General features: G+C 38.9%; 1 protein-coding gene across 1 annotated transcript in view; it reads left to right on the top strand.

Moving 5' to 3' along the window:
• The window catches only part of SUPT3H (SPT3 homolog, SAGA and STAGA complex component), a 292512-nt gene that overhangs the window by 136115 nt on the left and 138133 nt on the right, over positions 1–18264 (top strand). Inside the window, exon 3 of the mRNA XM_019474573.1 lies at positions 11654–11738. Coding sequence (XP_019330118.1) covers positions 11654–11738 — 85 coding nt within the window. The remainder of the gene's footprint in view (positions 1–11653; positions 11739–18264) is intronic.

Genomic DNA, 18264 nt, shown 5'->3' with positions numbered 1-18264 from the left:
GACTGGAGCATCTCTCATACAAGGAGCGGCTTGAGAGGGCTGGGACAGTTCAGCCTGGAGAAGAGAAGGCTCAGGGAGATCTTATCAATGTCTATAAATACCTGATGGGAGGGAGTAAAGAAGACAGAGCCAGGCTTTTTTCAGTGGTGGCCAGTGACAGGAGAAGAGACACTGAGCACAGATTGAAATAGAGGAAATTCCACTTAAACATAAGGAAAAAAACTTTTTTACTGTGAGGGTGGTCAAACGTGTTGGAACAGGCTGTGCAGAGAGGTTGTGGAGTGTCCGTCCTTGGAGGTACTCAAAACCCAACCGGATACAGTCCTGAGGAAACTTATTTGAGCAGGGGAATTGAACTAGGTATCTCCACATGTTCCTTCCAACCTCACCTGTTCTGTGATTCATGGAGTAGCAGTGGTATAGCGGTATCTTCTTTTTTCCCCTTTTTTCCCCCTTCTGTCCTGCAATAGTTATTTTCTGGGTATGAATATGAATTTATTAAGGCAAAAATTGGATACAAATTTCTTACTGCATATATTATAGTGTATTTAAAGAAACATTAACAAAAGTTGCCCTTTCTAAAGGAAAATTTAGGATATTTTTTGTTTTCCACAAGTTATTAAAACATTCAAGATCAGCTTAAGAACATGATTCAGAAGGTTCATGCTTAAACAAACACTTTATTGAGTCAAGACAGAGTGACCTCCCATGGAGTTGGGAGACTTTGGCATCTCTTGAAATTCATTCCCTGAGGACTTTGTGTTATTCTTGATTTATGGTGGCGTCACTGAGGACAGGGTTTGTCTTTATGTGAGAAGAATCGGACTTTTCATTTGGCAAGATGTTAGACATTGTTAATCCTGCTGTCTGGCAGACCTTACCATTTAAAAACTCATGGGGTAAACAAGCTACTTCATTTTCAGGTAAACGACATTGCTCTTACAGAGGTCTTGCCTTTAGTTGAGATCTTACCTCAGTGGAGCAATGAACTTAACTGATGCCTTCAGATGTTGCTTTCTACCATAGTAATTGAGAAGTATCTGTAGTGAAGACCATTAAGTAAGCATTAGTATGTTTTCAATAAGCTCAAAATAATTATTAATTACGAAGTCTCTTCCTGGTTTTAGAATTTTAATAATTATAAGCATCAGCGAAGCTTATTTCAGACTCCAAATACAGAGTTCCAACAACCGTCTGTTAGTTGCAGGTGACATACCTTTTTAGAATGTAGTATTTTAAGTCACATAAACAAGATTTCTTTTTGTGTACTTGTTTAACATCACAAGACCCTCTCAGTTCTTGGTTAAGCTTAGTTTTCAGTGTTTCCAGTAGTGAAACGTCTGTTCCTTCTGAAATGGTTACAGAGGGTTTCAGCTCTTGTTCTCAGATGTTTTCCTTCTAATTTGCTCTGAATGTTCCTTTTCTAAATTTTACCCCTTTACTTGTCACTATGTACTTTTGAATAATTAAATGGTATTACGTAATGTTCCTCTTGTTGTTGTTTATGCTTTTCTAACATCTGCAGACATCATCACGGCTTAATTTTATACTAAAAAAACCCATTTTGTAGCTGACATTCCCGTTTCTTCCTGTGCTTGCCCTTCTCACTGCCATACACATTTTAGAAAAAACATTTTCCTTAAGATGAGTTCCTTTTAGTAAAGATTCAATAATTTAGTAATCAAATTCTTCAAGTTAATGTTATAGTATTTAAACAAGTGAATAGGATGTCTCCACTTGCTGAATAAGTAGATGGTAATTAATTTTAGTAACTTCCTATAGCTTCTCTTGACTTCATAGAAGCAGGAGAGCGGAGGGTTACTGTTGTTCACATCATCAGGGTAGTGAGATACATTCCTCAGTTATTAGACAAGAAAATGTGACTAATTGTCTAGCAAAGTATAAGTCTAAGAAAGAAAAATGCATGGTCTCCCTTCGGGAGTTAGAGAAGGTGTCAATAATGCTTTCAAGCATTATAGAGATGCAGGAATACTACCCAGGGGCGATGGGACAGATGGACAGAAAAGAGCTGGTAGAGGAAGCAGTGCTGGAAGAGACTTTGAAGTCAATACCGATTAACTCAACTTCATATGCAAAATAGCGTAATGACTGTTATCCAGTTAGCTGAATACGGTATAGCCAGTTATCTATATACCTACCTATATATCTACTTCGATATACAAATTGCCTAGTCTGTGCAGCTGTATATGTACGAGCAAGTTCTAGTCTTGTGTCAGTGATGCTTATTTAAATACACACAGGGTTAGCAGTGGGGACCATTTTCAGTTAGTGGCAAAGGTGTTAAAAATGCAGGATTTTTACTGGAATTAAGGCACTGAATTTAGTGTCTGAAATATAGGCACTTCTGCGTGCATCCACATCTGTCCATCAACTATAGGAAATTTAGGCTTTTGTATGTATTGTTCTGAGACATATCTTAGGGAGCTTGGTAATGTAAAACTCTGCAGTAGCTGATAGAACAAATCCGTGTAGTTTGTCACAGACAGGAGGAAGTACCCAGATTTGGGTACTCCAGGACTGGGGAGTGCTCCCAGGTCCTACAGTTTACATATAATGGATGTAGATGAACATATACTTTATGGTGTCCAATGTCCTCTGGAGAGGACTGCTCGAAATTGGGAATCGTGGGCCCTGTTGCATTCTCCATTAATTGTGGACACAAGACTAACCGTATAGATTAGATAGGTTCATTTTAAAAGGCAGCACGATTCACAGTTGGCTCTTGGGTCTTCACATTAGAGAATGAGGCTATTCTACTCATCTCTTCTCGGGTTTTACGATAGCATGGTTACATCCTAAAGTGCTCAGAGTAGCACGAAGTAGCTCAGTTCAGCTGAGAATAGAAGACCTCATTATTTGTCCTTGCAGCTCTTAAGTTAGCACAAGGAAGATTGCTATCCTGGAGTAAACTGGACTCTCAAAATATCCAGTCTACTTTTTCAGCTGTTCTTTCTGTGAGGATAAAAAAATCTCTATGCTTTGTCTTTATGTAATTTGGCACTTAAATGTGTTAGTACTTTTCTGTAATGGGCTTAGTGCAACCTTTTTAAGTTTACACCTCCGCTGTATTAGGGAGAAGCTGTATTTGCCAATGTTAGTGTAGGCCTTGCTTGATTATAGAGCATACGGACTGCACAAACTGAAGTCTGTGATATCGCTAAAATCAGCATTTCTGGTTTCCCCTTCACATTTAGGACAACTCCCCTCAGTGCTGGTAGCAGATTCAGTTCAGACAGTGGTAAACACTCCCAACAAGTCAAAAGTCATGGAGGAGTGAACTATCCCATTTGATCCCTTTCTCCTGATAGACCAAATGACTGCTTGGTCTAATTCTCCGAAACGTGTCTTGGTACATGCAGTGCAGTTCGCCTTGGTCTTGCCCAGAGTGGGTGATCTGCTCGGTGGGGCTGTGTCCTATGCACAGCAGTTGGAGTTGAGGAGCCCTGGAGCCATGACGGTGTAAAGTGCTGGCGGGTTATTTAGAAGTTGCCACACAAGCTTTTTAAAACCACTGTCGGGTGATAACTGATGTACCAAATAGCACAAGACAATCTGAATCTCCAAGAATTGCTTCTTGCAAAATACTAGTATTTTCTTCCAAGTTTAGCCACTGAAGGTCTTGGCAGAAAAAATTTGGAAAATAAGCCTAATTTTTGTAATTTCTGTATTAAAATTGCTGTAGGTTTTTGAATGCTTGTTTTTACTGTAACTTAAACATGATTTTTCTAAACTTTAGAGAAAAAGCTAACAGAGCTACAATTTGAAGTTTGAATTTCTCTCTCTCATACTTGCACTAAATCCTGGTAAAGAACTATGTTCAGTGTGACATATGAAACCTATGTAAACTTGGTTTCATTAATCAAAGCAGATAAATGTATTAACTATGAACTCTGATTGGAATTAAGATTACCTTTTCTTTTTAAATGGGCTTTGGTGGAAGTTATCTGATGAGCAGATAAACATACAAATAGCAATATAAATTCCAGTGCTTTTTCAGGTAGTGCTGGTAGAACGTGCTGGTTAGTTAACATAACTTAATGCTTTAAATTGTTCCCTTTTTCATTAAGCTAAGGCAACAAGCAAGCAAGATTATTTAATTTTTAAATTAATATCCCTTTGCTAAGTTCACTGATGGTATTAGGAAGGAATGATGTCTACAAAACAACAATCTGGTACATAATCTCTCTCTGAGATACCAGGCAACCCCTGGTATCACTACAGGCTGGGATGGGAAGGGGTTGAGAGCAGCCCTGCCGAGAAGGACTTGGGGGTCCTGGTGGATGAGAAGCTGGACATGAGCCAGCAATGTGCGCTCGCAGCCCAGAAGGCCAATCGTATCCTGGGCTGCATCCAAAGCAGCGTGGCCAGCAGGTCGAGGGAGGGGATTCTGCCCCTCTACTCTGCTCTGCTGAGACCCCACCTGCAGTCCTGCGTCCAGCTCTGAGGCCCCCAGCATAAGAAAGACACAAGACCTGTTGGAGCGGGTCCCGAAGAGGGCCCCGAAAATGATCAGGGGGATGGAACACCTCTCCTGTGAAGAAAGGCTGAGAGAGTTGGGGTTGTTCAGCCTAGAGAAGAGAAGGCTTTGGGGAGACCTTCTTGCAGCCTCTCAGTACTTAAAGGGGGCTTATAAAAAAGATGGTGGCAAACTTTTTAGCAGGGCCTGTTGCGACAGGACAAGGGGGAATGGCTTTAAACTAAAGGGGGGTAGATTTAGACTAGATCTAAGGAAGAAATTTTTTCCGCTGAGGGTGGTGAAGCACTGGCCCAGGTTGCCCAGAGAGGTGGTGGATGCCCCAGCCCTGGAAACATTCCAGGTCAGGCTGGACGGGGCTCTGAGTAATGATCTAGTTGCAGATGTCCCTGCCCACGGCAGGGGGGGTGGACTAGATGACCTTTAGAGGTCCCTTCCAACCGAAACTATTCTATGATTCTATGATAATGTATCTTAACATAAAATAGAAATAATTTTGAGACATCATTGTTTATACCTCTTTCCCCTATTGCAATCATCCTTTTACTTTAGGCAATTTCTTCCTCCCGGATTTTGTTCTCTCTTTCCTCTTCCACTCTCCATACAATGTGTCCTCCTGTGTGTGTCTAATCAATTTTCTGGTTTGGCACCAGTCATCTCTTCCCTTTCAGACTCTACTTCTGCCTAATTTGTTCAGCAACAGCGGTGGCAAACAAAATGGAGAGAGAAGAGCTAGCTTTAGCTTTTGAGACTTTGGAAAAGGTACTATCCTTATCTTATTTTCTCTGGGATGTCTATTGCGATGACAGGCTCATTCCCGTGCTCATCAGAAAGAAACCTGTAGTTTCCCAATGTTTTGTCATCTAAGGGACCAGATCTCAATATTTTTATCTTTGTCTTCAGAGCCAGCCTCTTATGGCACCCAGCTGAATTACTTCAATGTATTGTATTACTGATTTTCCAAAGTTTGTTGTTACTGATTTTTAGTGATTTGCAGTGTTTGTCCTTCTGGTATTTGAATTGCTGGAAGTTCTCTGGATGGTCTTGTGCTCAGTACTGTAAAACTGATTTTCTTCGTCATCACCTGGCTGTCAGGTCTCAAATAACTCACATATTTAGGAGGACACTTGCTTATAGTATGGAAGCATCTCTGAGAATTAGTATGCTGCATATTCCAAATGCATTCCAGCCAAACAGCTGACAGAAAAGAAATTTACTGTATATTCTTACAATACAGAGGAGGCATGATCCCAGATATTATCCAGTCCAAATATATCTAGTAGTTGATTTGTCCTCTGTGATTTTATGGGATCCTTGCCTGGTTTTAGACTTGAAACAGTGAATTAGCTGGTTCTGTATGTGGCGAGCAATTATATCTTGACCATATTCTGCTTGGTTGGTCAGATAAAAATGCAGGATGGGAATCAGCTTGCTGGTACGGACACCCAGGTTCAGACGTCAGCAGGTAGTTGTCTACACGTGAGTTAAGTCTGGTCTCTAGGTTCCCATTATGTGTTGGCTGAACACCTTCCAAGCTCCTTTGATTTCTTTTGAATCTCCTCAGTATATTTTTGTGTGTGTTTCTCCATGTGTAAATACTTGCCTTCACAGACACACCTAGTCTGAGTCTGATACTTCCAACACATGTCCTAAGTTAGGAGTTGCTGAATCCAGTAGCCTCAAGCTCTGTCATTCGGTGCTGGAGAGCCTCAATCCTCACGTGCAGAGACACACGCAAACGGGTCTCTCGAACAAGCCCCAGGCCCCACAGTCTCCCCAGCAGCTGGTGTGGACCACCTGGTTCCTCCAGTAGCCAACTCACGGACCTTCTGGTCCCTCCAGTATCTAGCGCAGATTCATGGTCACTTTGATATGTTGATCCCAAACCTCTTATCCTACTCACCGGCTACACTCCCACATACGCAGTGTGCACCCACTCACCTCTGTGCTGAGGACAGAAGAAGTATCTGCTTGCCCTATGTGAGATCTTCAGATGCATAAAAAACCCTCAAGCCTGGAGGTCCCATTTCTGCTGCTGCGAATCCTCCATGTAGAAACAGAAAAGGAAAATTGTTAGGGATTTCTAGAAAAGAAAAAAAATGCATATTTCCCACCAGTGTACCTCACTGCTTTTATACTTTTCCTAGGCTAGATTCATCAAATTTATTCAAGGTGGTAAATTCCACATGAGTTGGGGCAGCTTTGTTATGGTATGAACTCAATAGAAGCCCCAGTAAGGGAAACTATTTATTCTAGCTTAGCGCACTCCCAGCCACCCTGGTTATACTTCCTTTCTGGCCAGGACAGCTTTTCAGGGCTGTGGAGGATGGGAGATTGCAGCAGCTTTCTGTCTCCAAAAGTCTGCTCTCCTGGTGGTCTGGCCACCTGGAGAGCTCTGCATCAGGGTTTTTGAAGCAAGCCTGTGCTGTGCCTGGCCCAATACCTTTTGCAGGCATTTAAAACCCCAAGAAATGGAGCAAAGAAAGTGCTTTATCTATTTCTGTAGCTGCCCAAGATTTTGAGGTTCTTACAAATGTAGGTCTCTGCACCATGAGTAGCTGTCGTACCTTAGCATGTGCCAAGTATGTGCGTGTGTGTTTACACATAGTTTGCTATGATATTTCGTGTAGGCATTTAGTGGCTTGGACATTTACCCCTTTTGATGAGCCTGGAAACATCATTACAGGAACTTAAATAAATTAGAAATAGAAGCTAAAAGTAAACAATAAAAGAGCTGCAGCAGTCTTTTCTTTCTCCATGCTACTATTTTAATCCTCCTGTGAAAATCCGGGTAAGTTGATCACCCCCTTGTAAAAATGTTTCCTTAAAACAGACAAACCTTTGAAATTGGATCTTCTAAGAAGGCTTTGTTGTTATATGACATGTCTAATGGGTAGATGCTTCTATTATCAGGACAGTCTTCCATATCGTTTTACTGTTTTGATGCACAGCTACGGATATATTTTAATATATTTCCTCTTTAGTATTTACCTGTGGGGAAACGGCTCTTTTCAACAGAATTTTTATATGTTTCATAGGAAGACTTATTTATACTTCTAGAGAATGGAAGGTTCTTTAAAAGTCTCTCTAATGACCTCTTAAAAGCAAAGCACACGTGAAATGAAATTCATAAGTTATATTAAAACATCAAGTTCCGTTTCAGTTCCCAAAAGCCAGGGCACCAAATTTTGGTTTCCTTTTTTTTTAGGGTTTTCTTTTGGTTCTTAACCTACCTTGTATTCTGCAGCTTGGCAAAAATCTGAGCCCCTTGACTCCTAGTTTAGTGTTTATTCTGCTACGGAAAAATACAATGGCAAAAGTGAAGAAGAAAATGGAAGATTTTACTACTTTAACTGCTTGTGCATTTGTAATTATTACCTCTGGTAGCAGAAAGGGGTAAAAAAAGGTTGTGTTTGATATCTTAAAGAATATTATCCTATAAGCATGTTAGAATCTAGAGCTGATGTCGAGAAACATCTCAAATGCTATACAAATACGATTAACAAGTATCAAAGCTTTACATTTTTTTCAGTGTCTAAAAAATCCCGTGTCCATTGCAAAGGAAAAGGAAGTGTCTGTGGGTAGGTGTGGTGGTTTTTACTTTTTGCTGAAACCACCATGCCAGTATCTAGTTTTCTGCGTGTGGGAAAGAAGTTGGCAGAAGTTACGTGGGAAAACAGTGAAGGCAAACTGAGACAGAAATAGCTTTTGAAGGTAGAAAGGGTGTAAGTGAGGGAGGAAGAAAGTAGGTGCATCTGGAACTTGATTTTCGATGTAATCAAGTAGTGCAGTTGATTTTGCATCTGTCGTCTTCACGTTTCAGCATCAACTCCGACATATCCTTTTGCATCAGAATGGAACAAAAAGATTTGATATCTGATCTGAGAGGAGACAATGTGCTGCATCGTGACTGCATCTCTTCTACTTCTCGTGCCGTTTAGGGAGCTGATAGTTCCTTGTGAGACATTTCTAGATGCAGGCGGGGGGGGGTGTGTGTGTGTGTCGCATCTCAACACACAGGCAGCATCCTGCCTCAAAACCAGGGTTTTGTTCTTGTACTTCGTTCTCTTCAGAAAAGAAAACCAAAAACCTTTCATTTGTATATATGGAATGCTTGGTAATAAAACTGTGAACAAAATAAATTTATGTTTAAGAGAGAATGCTGGCAACCAGGTGTTTATTACTCTCTTACATAGTTGTTTTCTTTTGCATTTTAAGTCTTAGAAAGAAAGAAAGATTAGTTTTAAATATTAAAAGGCCAGTAAGAAGGAACAACATAATATGGTTGTGATAACTGAATTCCGTTTGGTTTTATAGACCTTGTGTGATTAGGAAAAAAAGTAAATTTTCCTGTTAACTTACATATGCACCTTACTTTAAAAAAAAAAAGAAATACTTAAGTTTTATCCTATATGAGCACTTGTTTTGAATCTGTGATATTTTTAATATTATTTTACATTCCAGTGTAATACAGTAATAAATATTTCTATTTTTATATGTATTTCCTATACAATATCCACGTATTTGCAGTTTATAAAATATTTAATAGGATCCGGATTGTTTGCTGTGCTTATAGTCCTAGGAAGTATCTGACATTATAATTCATGTACATATGCACTCCTGCATAATAGAGAAAAAATTATTGGGGTTGTTTTCATTTTAGAGACGTTGGACAACACATTATAAAACATGACCATCTCTTTAAGATGCTGATAGTCTCAACAAGAGAGGCAAATGATAGGGAACAAATATAGAGTGTTATTTCCTCATGCTATGGCTAGTATAGTACAGTGGGTTATGCTCAGATGTTGCCTGAGTAGTTCTTGTTGTGCTCTTACATGTATCAAGCTGAAATTTAATATCATTAGAATTTTAAATGCTGTTTGAAGAATGCAGGATATAATTTCATTATTAGATAAAAGAAAAAAAAAAACCTACTATATAACTCTTCAGTTGTTTACAGGTAAAATGTTTTATTTTATTGCAGGATAGAAGAATGTTTTTGTAAGGAAATAATTGATATATTCAGTCACCTATGGAGATTTGAATCTTGCTTATAAATAAAATTTCACTATTTTTATAAGAAACTGTAGTGCTATTTTTAGCCTGTGCTATTTCATTTACAGTGAGTATGTTTTACTATACCATTTTTCTTATTTCCAAAACTCAGGTTTAGGAGGAGAGAGAACATTTTCCTAGAAATGCCCTGAGGAAATATTTGGAAGCATAGAAAGTTGTCTTTCACTGAAATGATGTAAGACTGGAATAGCATTTTTTTATTTTGATATGCATGTAATGATAAGATATTTTCAGTGAGCCAACATTCGGCCCCATTGAGACCATTTTGGAATTAACAGCTTTAAGTTTTAAAAATAACATAGCCAAAAGTCAGATACAGAGGGACCAAAAGTAGAGCAACCAGTAAACCTTTAGAATGGTTAATAACTTTGATTTCATGAGTGCCTTTGATTTCATGAGACTTCCATTGATGGATAATTTTATTTCAAAAATACTGTGCCTGTTTTAGGATGCTGGAGTGCAAATACCAGACACTAGACCTGAGCTAAGTTGTTCTGATTGAGAGATTCAGCTTTTGTGAAAGCTGTGATGTGCAGGTGTCCAAGCAACTGTAGCTCTCCACCAGCCTTGCGCTAATATAGGTGATGTAGGAAGTCAGTTGAGCAAATTTTTTGAAGTAATTTATCCCTGCCTCTGGCTGACTGTTGTTTGCCGCAGTTCTGGGAAACCAAGGGTTTTTGCTGTCATGGAGGGAGAGAGGTGTGGATGTATGCGGCAATTGATGTGGCAAGAGGAGTATCCCATTTTTCCAGAGCTCTCTTATCACTTCTTTATCCCATCACAGTCATGTTTCTCTGGTCCTTCATGCATAGGTAGCAGGACAAAATTTTATGTATACTATGGGAATGCTTCAGTCAGTTCTTGATCCTGTTAATCATAACATGGAAAAAAAGGTGCCCATCTTTTTTATGTAAATAAAAGAACTGAGATAAGAGAAAGTGAAGGATTTTGATGTTCTTGAATCCTCTATCACTTACACAAATGACAGAGTAAATAGGCAAAAGCAGCGTTACTTACTTATGGCATCCTTCTTGGATAGGTAGTATGGTTGATACATTAAGAAATTGTTTTGAAGTTGTGTGTAGCGCAGAGAAATTTGTGAAGGGTTTTTTTATATATATATATATATATGTACAAAAAAACAGGACCCATAGCTAGAATCCTTGAATACCCCATTCCTGCTATGTGGGACTGAACTGAAAACGTAGGTTTCAAAAGCAAAGAACAGACAGTAGTCAACTAAAACAAACAGCATCTTTTTGCACTTTATGTGATGAAGGGAAGCCGCATAGAGTAAGAGACCTTTTCCTTTCTCTAGACTGCAGTTCAACTACCCAGACAAAGGTAGGGCTTAGGGAGGGCTTAAGCTCTCTAGACTCACTGAGCTGGACTGATTAGGGGTGGAGTTTCGTTGCAACCTACAGTCATTTTGGACACTAAAAAACTTTCACTGGGTCTTCAACTGCCTCTCTGAAAGAGTGCAGCCACCACCAAGTGAAAAAATCTCTCAGCCCCGCCTGGCTGTCTTAGATGTTTCAAATTAAGTGCCCCTCTACTTTGCCTGGATCTGGAGCTGAAGCACACCATCCCAATTTCAGATGAATAGTTTCATAGGGCTTTTGGGGCATTGTATGGGAAATGCTCAGGCTCTGCAGTGGGTCAGAAGTGCTACAAACTGAAGGTCTAGCATTCAGATTTTCTGCAGCATCTGCAGTCTCTTTTAATAGGCTGGTGATGGCCACTGCCTATCCTAGATCAAAGGAGCAATCCTGGCTTTAGCTGAATGACTAGCAGCTAAGACAGGTGTAAAGAGCAACTTCTGGTATTTCTTAGAGAAGATAAAGCCTTTCAAAAAGCCTGTTGTCACAATTTCTCATTTAATGATGCCAGGTGGGGTCTCAGGAGGGCAGAGTAGAGGGGGAGAATCCCCTCCCTCGACCTGCTGGCCACGCTTCTTTTGATGCAGCCCAGGATACGGTTGGCCTTCTGGGCTGCAAGTGCACATTGCCAATTCATGTTGAGCTTCTGGTTTCTTTTTAACTTATTTTCATAAGCTTGCAATAAACCTCTTTCTTTCAGGTTTTCCTTAGGAGATGCTCGCAGGCCACTCCATGAAACTGCAATACTGGTGGAAGACATCGTCCACACTCAGCTGATAAATTTGGTAAGAAAATAGCTTATAAAATAATCTTCACTCTAAAACTTCTTGAAACAGCATGAAGTTTTCATGATCAAATGACTAATAACAGATTGTTCTGGTTTTAGAACCAAATAAAACACAGAAACTGAGGGTGACGTTCTGTCCTCAATAGCCTGTAGAAGCTACTGTTGGGCTTGCAGATAAAGTGTGTGCACTTTGCTTGTGGTTATATACTGTACTTGTGTGATATCTGCAACCCCACCTAACCTTGGGAATAAAGCTGATGTATTTTTTTGTTAAAAACTTCAAGTTGTTAAAAAGAAAAAACTGGCTAGTTATCTGAAGACCTCATTGCTAATTTTTTCCTGTTCTAATGTTTGTGTTAATGCATTGTTTGCTTAATATTTATGTTCTAATATTCTTACTATTTGATGTTTTGATTTCTGTCAAAAATAATGCAGAAATATTGAATATCTTTCCTTATTGAAAGCCAGTGAAAGTGTTGTATAAATGAGGCTGTTTCCAGTCTCTTCTGTCAGAAGCAATTCTAAATTTGAACCTCTCCATAGTTTTCACCTGAAGTTCAACACCACCTCCTAAGAAATCAACGACGGTATTTTACACTGTGGCACGGATCTGCCATCTGACATTTTGTAGAGAAGGGTATACTCTTATATGTCACCTGTAGCTTGGGAAGCATAACGAATGTTTTTTTTTCTTATTATAGTGATTTTTCAAATGAAATTACCAGCACATATGGGTATGCACATTATATGGAACTAATGTATATAAATAATACTAATACATATTACAACTAATATTTACATATGATGACTCCCTGGACCAGCTAGAGCTTTGAGCTGCAAGTTCCTAGATCTTTTCTCTATAATAAGCCCTTTCAGCAATCAGAAGGGTTTTTAAGTTTCAAGCTCGGTTCTGTTACTACAGTAACCAGAATGAAAAACTTTTGTAAACTGAGAAAATTCAGAATGGGACAGATCACATATTATAAATATATATGTGTGTATATGTATATCATATATATTTATATACTTCCTATATTTATATATAATATATATTATATATAAAAATATTTTAAAATAAAAATAAAATATAAATAAACCTCCCACTGTTTGCCTGCAGGCAGGTGCTTTCCTTCAGCTTTGCACTTAATCCAGCAACTGTTTGGTGGCTTCCTGAATTGAAGCAAACACTTTGGGGTCCCTTCCAGCTCCGGGTAATTTCTTTCTGCTCATACCTCTGAAGCCCAGCGGTGTATCCCTGTCTCTGCAGTCTCCCAGAGTCTTTGTGCTGTGGCTTCTTTGGTTAATATGCTCCTCTCGGTCTGTCCTGAACGTGCCCTGTGGCTCCTGGGGAGGGGACAACCTCTCTCCCCTCTCTGCAGGTTTCCCACTGGTTAAACATGCTGCTCCGGGCATATATTTGTAATTCTTATTCTAGCTCTAACTACTACAAAGTAACATTTTCTTTTTGTTAATGACCCCCTTTAATTTATGCAAACTGGTGTCTGCGGCTTCACTCTTCCTTTAGCAATAATGTGGTGAAGAGTCTGTGCTTTTACATCCCACCGAGGCTTAGCTGAGCTGAGTTTTACATCAAAATGTGCATTTTGAGAAAATGCAACCTGCAGCCGTGTGGTCTTTGCACTTAAATCAAAGCCGGGCACTTACTTGGGGAATGACCATGACCTGGGGTTAACCCTGCGTGGGGTGCAGGAGCATGTACGATTTCCTGACAGAAGGAAGAATGGGAACAGAGCGGCAGATAAACAGCTTTTGTAACCTTTCCCCTCTGAGCCCAAGACAGCACTTTATTTCTGAGGAAGTGAAAGTATCTTTAATAGCTCATTGCTTTGACCTCTGACATTCACATGCCGGAACTCTTAAATCAAGAGCTTTTTACATGCTCCGGACTTCTGATAGGGGTTTTTGCACGTTTGTCATCTTTAATAACTGCACATCCTTATTGAGCTGTTATTATGTATTTATATTAAATTTTCACTTTAGGTGTACGTGTTCGTGTGGGTATATATCCAGTACTAGAAAAAAGCTATTTTTATAATTGAAGCTGACTGCAGATGTAAATTTATTGCCTAATACCTGGATTTTGTCATATTATTCATGTTAATGGACTACACAGTTCTCATTATGTAATTTAGTGTTTTCTTCTCAAAATTCATGTCCATTTTGCCATCCATAATACATGTATAAGGCTAAACTGTAGAAATTACTTTTATGCCTGCAATAAAGCTGGCGCGTTGCATCCATCTTTCATAGTAAACATTTGTAAGAAGAACTCATACTTGTTGATTAAATCCAGGTTTGAGCTTCTGAATTAAAAAATAAGTTGCTAGCATGATTACCTTTGATTGGTTGACTTTTGATATCTCAGAGGTTTATAGTTCCAGCTTCCTATTTTCATAGTTGATCTGAACTCTATTAAATCAGGGTCTGGTTTGGACAGATTTATACGGTCACTGCTTCAAACCACTATATACTTCATGAGGTCCGGCTGCTATAGCAGATGACTGCACTAACAAGTCAAATTCTTGAAAAAACAGACTGCATCACATTTTATGATGGATTGTTTTTGTGTGTTTTGAACAATATGTACACTGCTTTACATAAATTTAAATTCTGCTAAAAGTATGTACCAACGTATAGAAGGAAATGAGCATCTCCAGAGGATGATTCACATCATCCTGAAATTAGTTTCCGAGTTAGATGAGATGAATCTCTTGAGGAATTTATTTCCTCTGCTGCCTAATAAAGGGAGCCTTTGGCGGCTTGCTGGGGTTTGAATATCTAGGAGATAGGCATAGAAGTTGAGAGATAAATTCCATCCAGTTTGTGTCAGAATACTACCATGAGTTTGAATTTTTTTTCATATATTGTAATTATAATAAATGTTTTGTTATTTGCATATCAAGCAATATAAAACCAACACCCCCCCAAATGAGAAAGTTCTGTACATTTTTTGTTCAAGCATAATGTACTTGAAGAGCACAATGAATTTGTTTTAATTTGAAATCAAATTCACTATTGACTGAGAGTGTTTGTTTAGTAACTGACCTATATGTATTTATAGATGCCTTAATATTACCCCTAAAACTGTATTTATTTATGTGTGCTAAGACTAGAGGTTCCAGTCAGGCTATATTGTTCTTTATGGTTAAGCACAAGTAGTAGATGTCTGTTACAAGGAAAATTGTGCCTACAAAAAAGGTTCAAGAGGGAATGCAAAAAGATGTTAATCAGAAGGGGACAAGCCTTTAAATTACTTACCATTTGAAGTGGAACGAGGCCTTTTTTAGTTCCTTCTTTCATCATATCCAATACAATTTGCATGTGCAGTAAGAAAGTTTTGAAGCATCATCTTCTATAATAATCTATTAATATTTATTCAGACCCTTAGAAAGGAAACTCAAAGATCCTGCTTTAGGACAAATCAATATTATTCAGCACTTTGTCAAGAAAAAGAGGCTGTAACTAAGAGAAATGTAATAGGAATTGTTCTTGGTTATTAAACTACCATTGAGCGGTTTGGCATCAAAATAGCTGAAGTTTTGCACATACATGGATGTAAAAGCATCTGGAAATTGTTTCATGTAATATTTAAGAAAGAGGAGAAGTCTCTCCTCACCTTGACCATCTCTGTCTAGAATTTTGTCATACTGGGCTGGATCATAGGAAAATGTAGTAGCATTAGACTAATATTAAAAACTAAAGATCTCTTAGTATCTTCTCTTGAAAGGGCCATAGCACCGTGTTAGTGCTTCAGATGTCATCTTCAAAGGCTAATAGACAATAAGATCATGATGTGCTACTTAAATCGAAAAGGCTATTAAGGAGTTACCTTCCTTGTGCTGGGAATATATCAACTGGGCATTTATTATCAGTGTGAACTACCAGCAGTTTACTCTCTAGGCATGCTGTATTTGGTAGAAGTAGCAGTGACGCCTGCTTTCACAGAATTTGATTGTTCAATTTAGCACTAGATCTGAACTTCAGTCCTTTATGTTTTGTTTCTGAGATATCAAATGACGTCTGGGAAGAGAGTAGATTTGTTTTTCCCCAGTGAAAGACATTTTAGACGTAGTAAAGACTTCAGCAAGGAGATGTGAAAAATTACATATAAGCACATTTGTATTTTTGGTGTGCATATAAACAGCAGAGCCCAAAAGTCCCTACCTACTGGTAAGTAACCTTATCTGTCCATGAAAGACTGGCTGCTCAGAGGGAAGGCCACAGCTCATTTCAACAGCCTTGGACTGCATCCTTTGAATGTTTTCTCCGCTGAAATTCTTTGTAAAGTGTGATAAGTCATCGCAAAGACTGTCATGAATGATAGAATTCATGTTAATAGAGTTGTGGTTTACTCCCTGTCAGCTAATGTGTGTCTGCTAGAAGATGGACTCTGATCTCTTCAATTGATGTCAAATGATTTAAGTCAAACCCACTTGGCTGGCTTTTTTAGAATGCAGTAGTGTCAATTTAAAGGAACTTCAGCTGCCCAAAGTCATGTTGTACATGTTATCTGTTGGGATTTTTTTGATCACTTATTTTTGTCTTCCTATGGAAGAATTTAATTTCATACAATTTGTTCTGCTACCTAATACTTATTAACATTCCACTCTTGCTTCCTTTGTAGGAGAATGATTTAGGTCTCGTGTTACATATAGGCATATATGGACACTTTGCATATACACATAGATAATTTAATTTTTTTCTGGTTTATTACTATTGGAAATTAATTGTCTATTACACAGATAATATAGCTAATTCGGAATCGGTCCTTTGGTCTCAACCGAGGCACAGAACACAGGTCAGCTGGTGAATATAATCTATACTGGAATACATAGATTATTTTAAATTGTGGCAGTGATTCATAGGTAGAACGCTTACAGTGAGATGCAGAGATTCAGCAGTATGTCAAGTCCTGAGTAAGTCCATAGTAAATCCATCCTGTGGAGTAAATTGCTTTTTATAGTAGGGACTTAAATAAAGATTGGGTAGTCATTTGCCACAGTTAGGAAAAGGAATGGTGAAAATACAGAGACAAGCATAAGGATAAGTTTACTGATACGAAATGCTAAGTACTTAATCATGATCAGCGTGAATTTTATATTTTCAAAGGGCTATACATTTTCTGGATGAATGCAGTGTGCTTTCTTCCCTTCCCAGCTTTATTTCTGCAGGTGTTAACCATTTTATTTCAGTTTAAAATGAAAGGAGAAGGAGGAGGGAAAACTCACCTTCACTTGTCCATCCAGAGGAAATGACGATGGCAATGAGAGAGAGGAGTAGGAAAAAAATGAGGATTTAAACAGAAACAGGGACAGAGCTTTCTTGGTTCTTTACAGCCTGCTCCTACAGGTTTTTGGGTTTTTTTAAACCAAATCACACTCGTTATTAATTCACAAGCTGGATTAGTCATTTTAATGTATGTAACCTCTATGGTGTTCTGAAATGATACAGTTCCAGGTTGCTTTACTGTAGACTTGTAACCTTTATATACGTAATTGTAGAATTTCTGTCATTCTTTTTAAAAAAGAAAGAATTGAAACCAGCTCGTTCATTAACTGAAATTGCCCACTGATAAAAACAGTGTGAAGCACTGTTCACTCTTGATCCCAAAGTTATATGCAACTGTCACTTATGCCACCCTAGTAACGGGAAAAGTCCTTGTTTTATGAGTCTGTTTTAAAACAGTAATAAAGTTTCCTGTGCAGGACATTAATTAGAGGGGTTATCAAAATAAGACAAACTAATATAATTTGTGATTGTACAAAATAAAGGAAGTTGAGGGTACCATAGGGACCTAATGAATCACAGGATGGAAACAATCTTCTGGCTAACTAAACATTCAGACTTTGTAGTAAGTCATAGGGTGTATATACAGCTCAGCAAACCGGAACATGCTGTGTGTTTACATGAATGGGATAAAGGAGTTCACAAAAACCATCTGGGAAAAATCCTTTGACTATTCATTCTGTTCCTACTGTAGAGTAAATTAAACAACATGCATACATTTGCGGCAAACACATGGCACACCTGCCCTGGAAGAAATAAAACTGGAAAATAAGTCTGTAAAATAAAAAATTCCTTGGGTACCAGCTATCGGGCCGGATGGGATCCACCCAAGGGTACTGACGGAGCTGGTGGAAGTGCTCACCAAGCCACTTTCAATCCTTTACCAGCAGTCCTGGCTAACCGGGGAGGTCCCAGCTGACTGGAAGTTACCAAATCTGACGCCCATCTACAAGAAGGGCTGGAAGGAGGATCCGGGGAACTACAGGCCTGTCAGTCTGACCTCGGTGCCGGGGAAGGTTATGGAGCAGATCATCCTGAGTGCCATCATGCAGCACATATAGGACAACCAGGTGATCGGGCCCAGTCAGCATGGGTTCATGAAAGGCAGGTCCTGCTTGACTAACCCGATCTCCTTCTACGACAAGGTCACCCGCTTAGTGGATGAGGGAAAGGCTGTGGATGTTGTCTACCTAGACTTTAGTAAAACCTTTGACACC

This window comes from Aptenodytes forsteri, unplaced genomic scaffold (genome assembly GCF_000699145.1).
Source record: "Aptenodytes forsteri isolate BGI_AS27 unplaced genomic scaffold, ASM69914v1 Scaffold57, whole genome shotgun sequence".
Taxonomy (NCBI): Eukaryota; Metazoa; Chordata; class Aves; order Sphenisciformes; family Spheniscidae; genus Aptenodytes; species Aptenodytes forsteri.
Note: the sequence above shows the minus strand (reverse complement) of the source record. Positions and strands in the feature narration are given on the sequence as shown.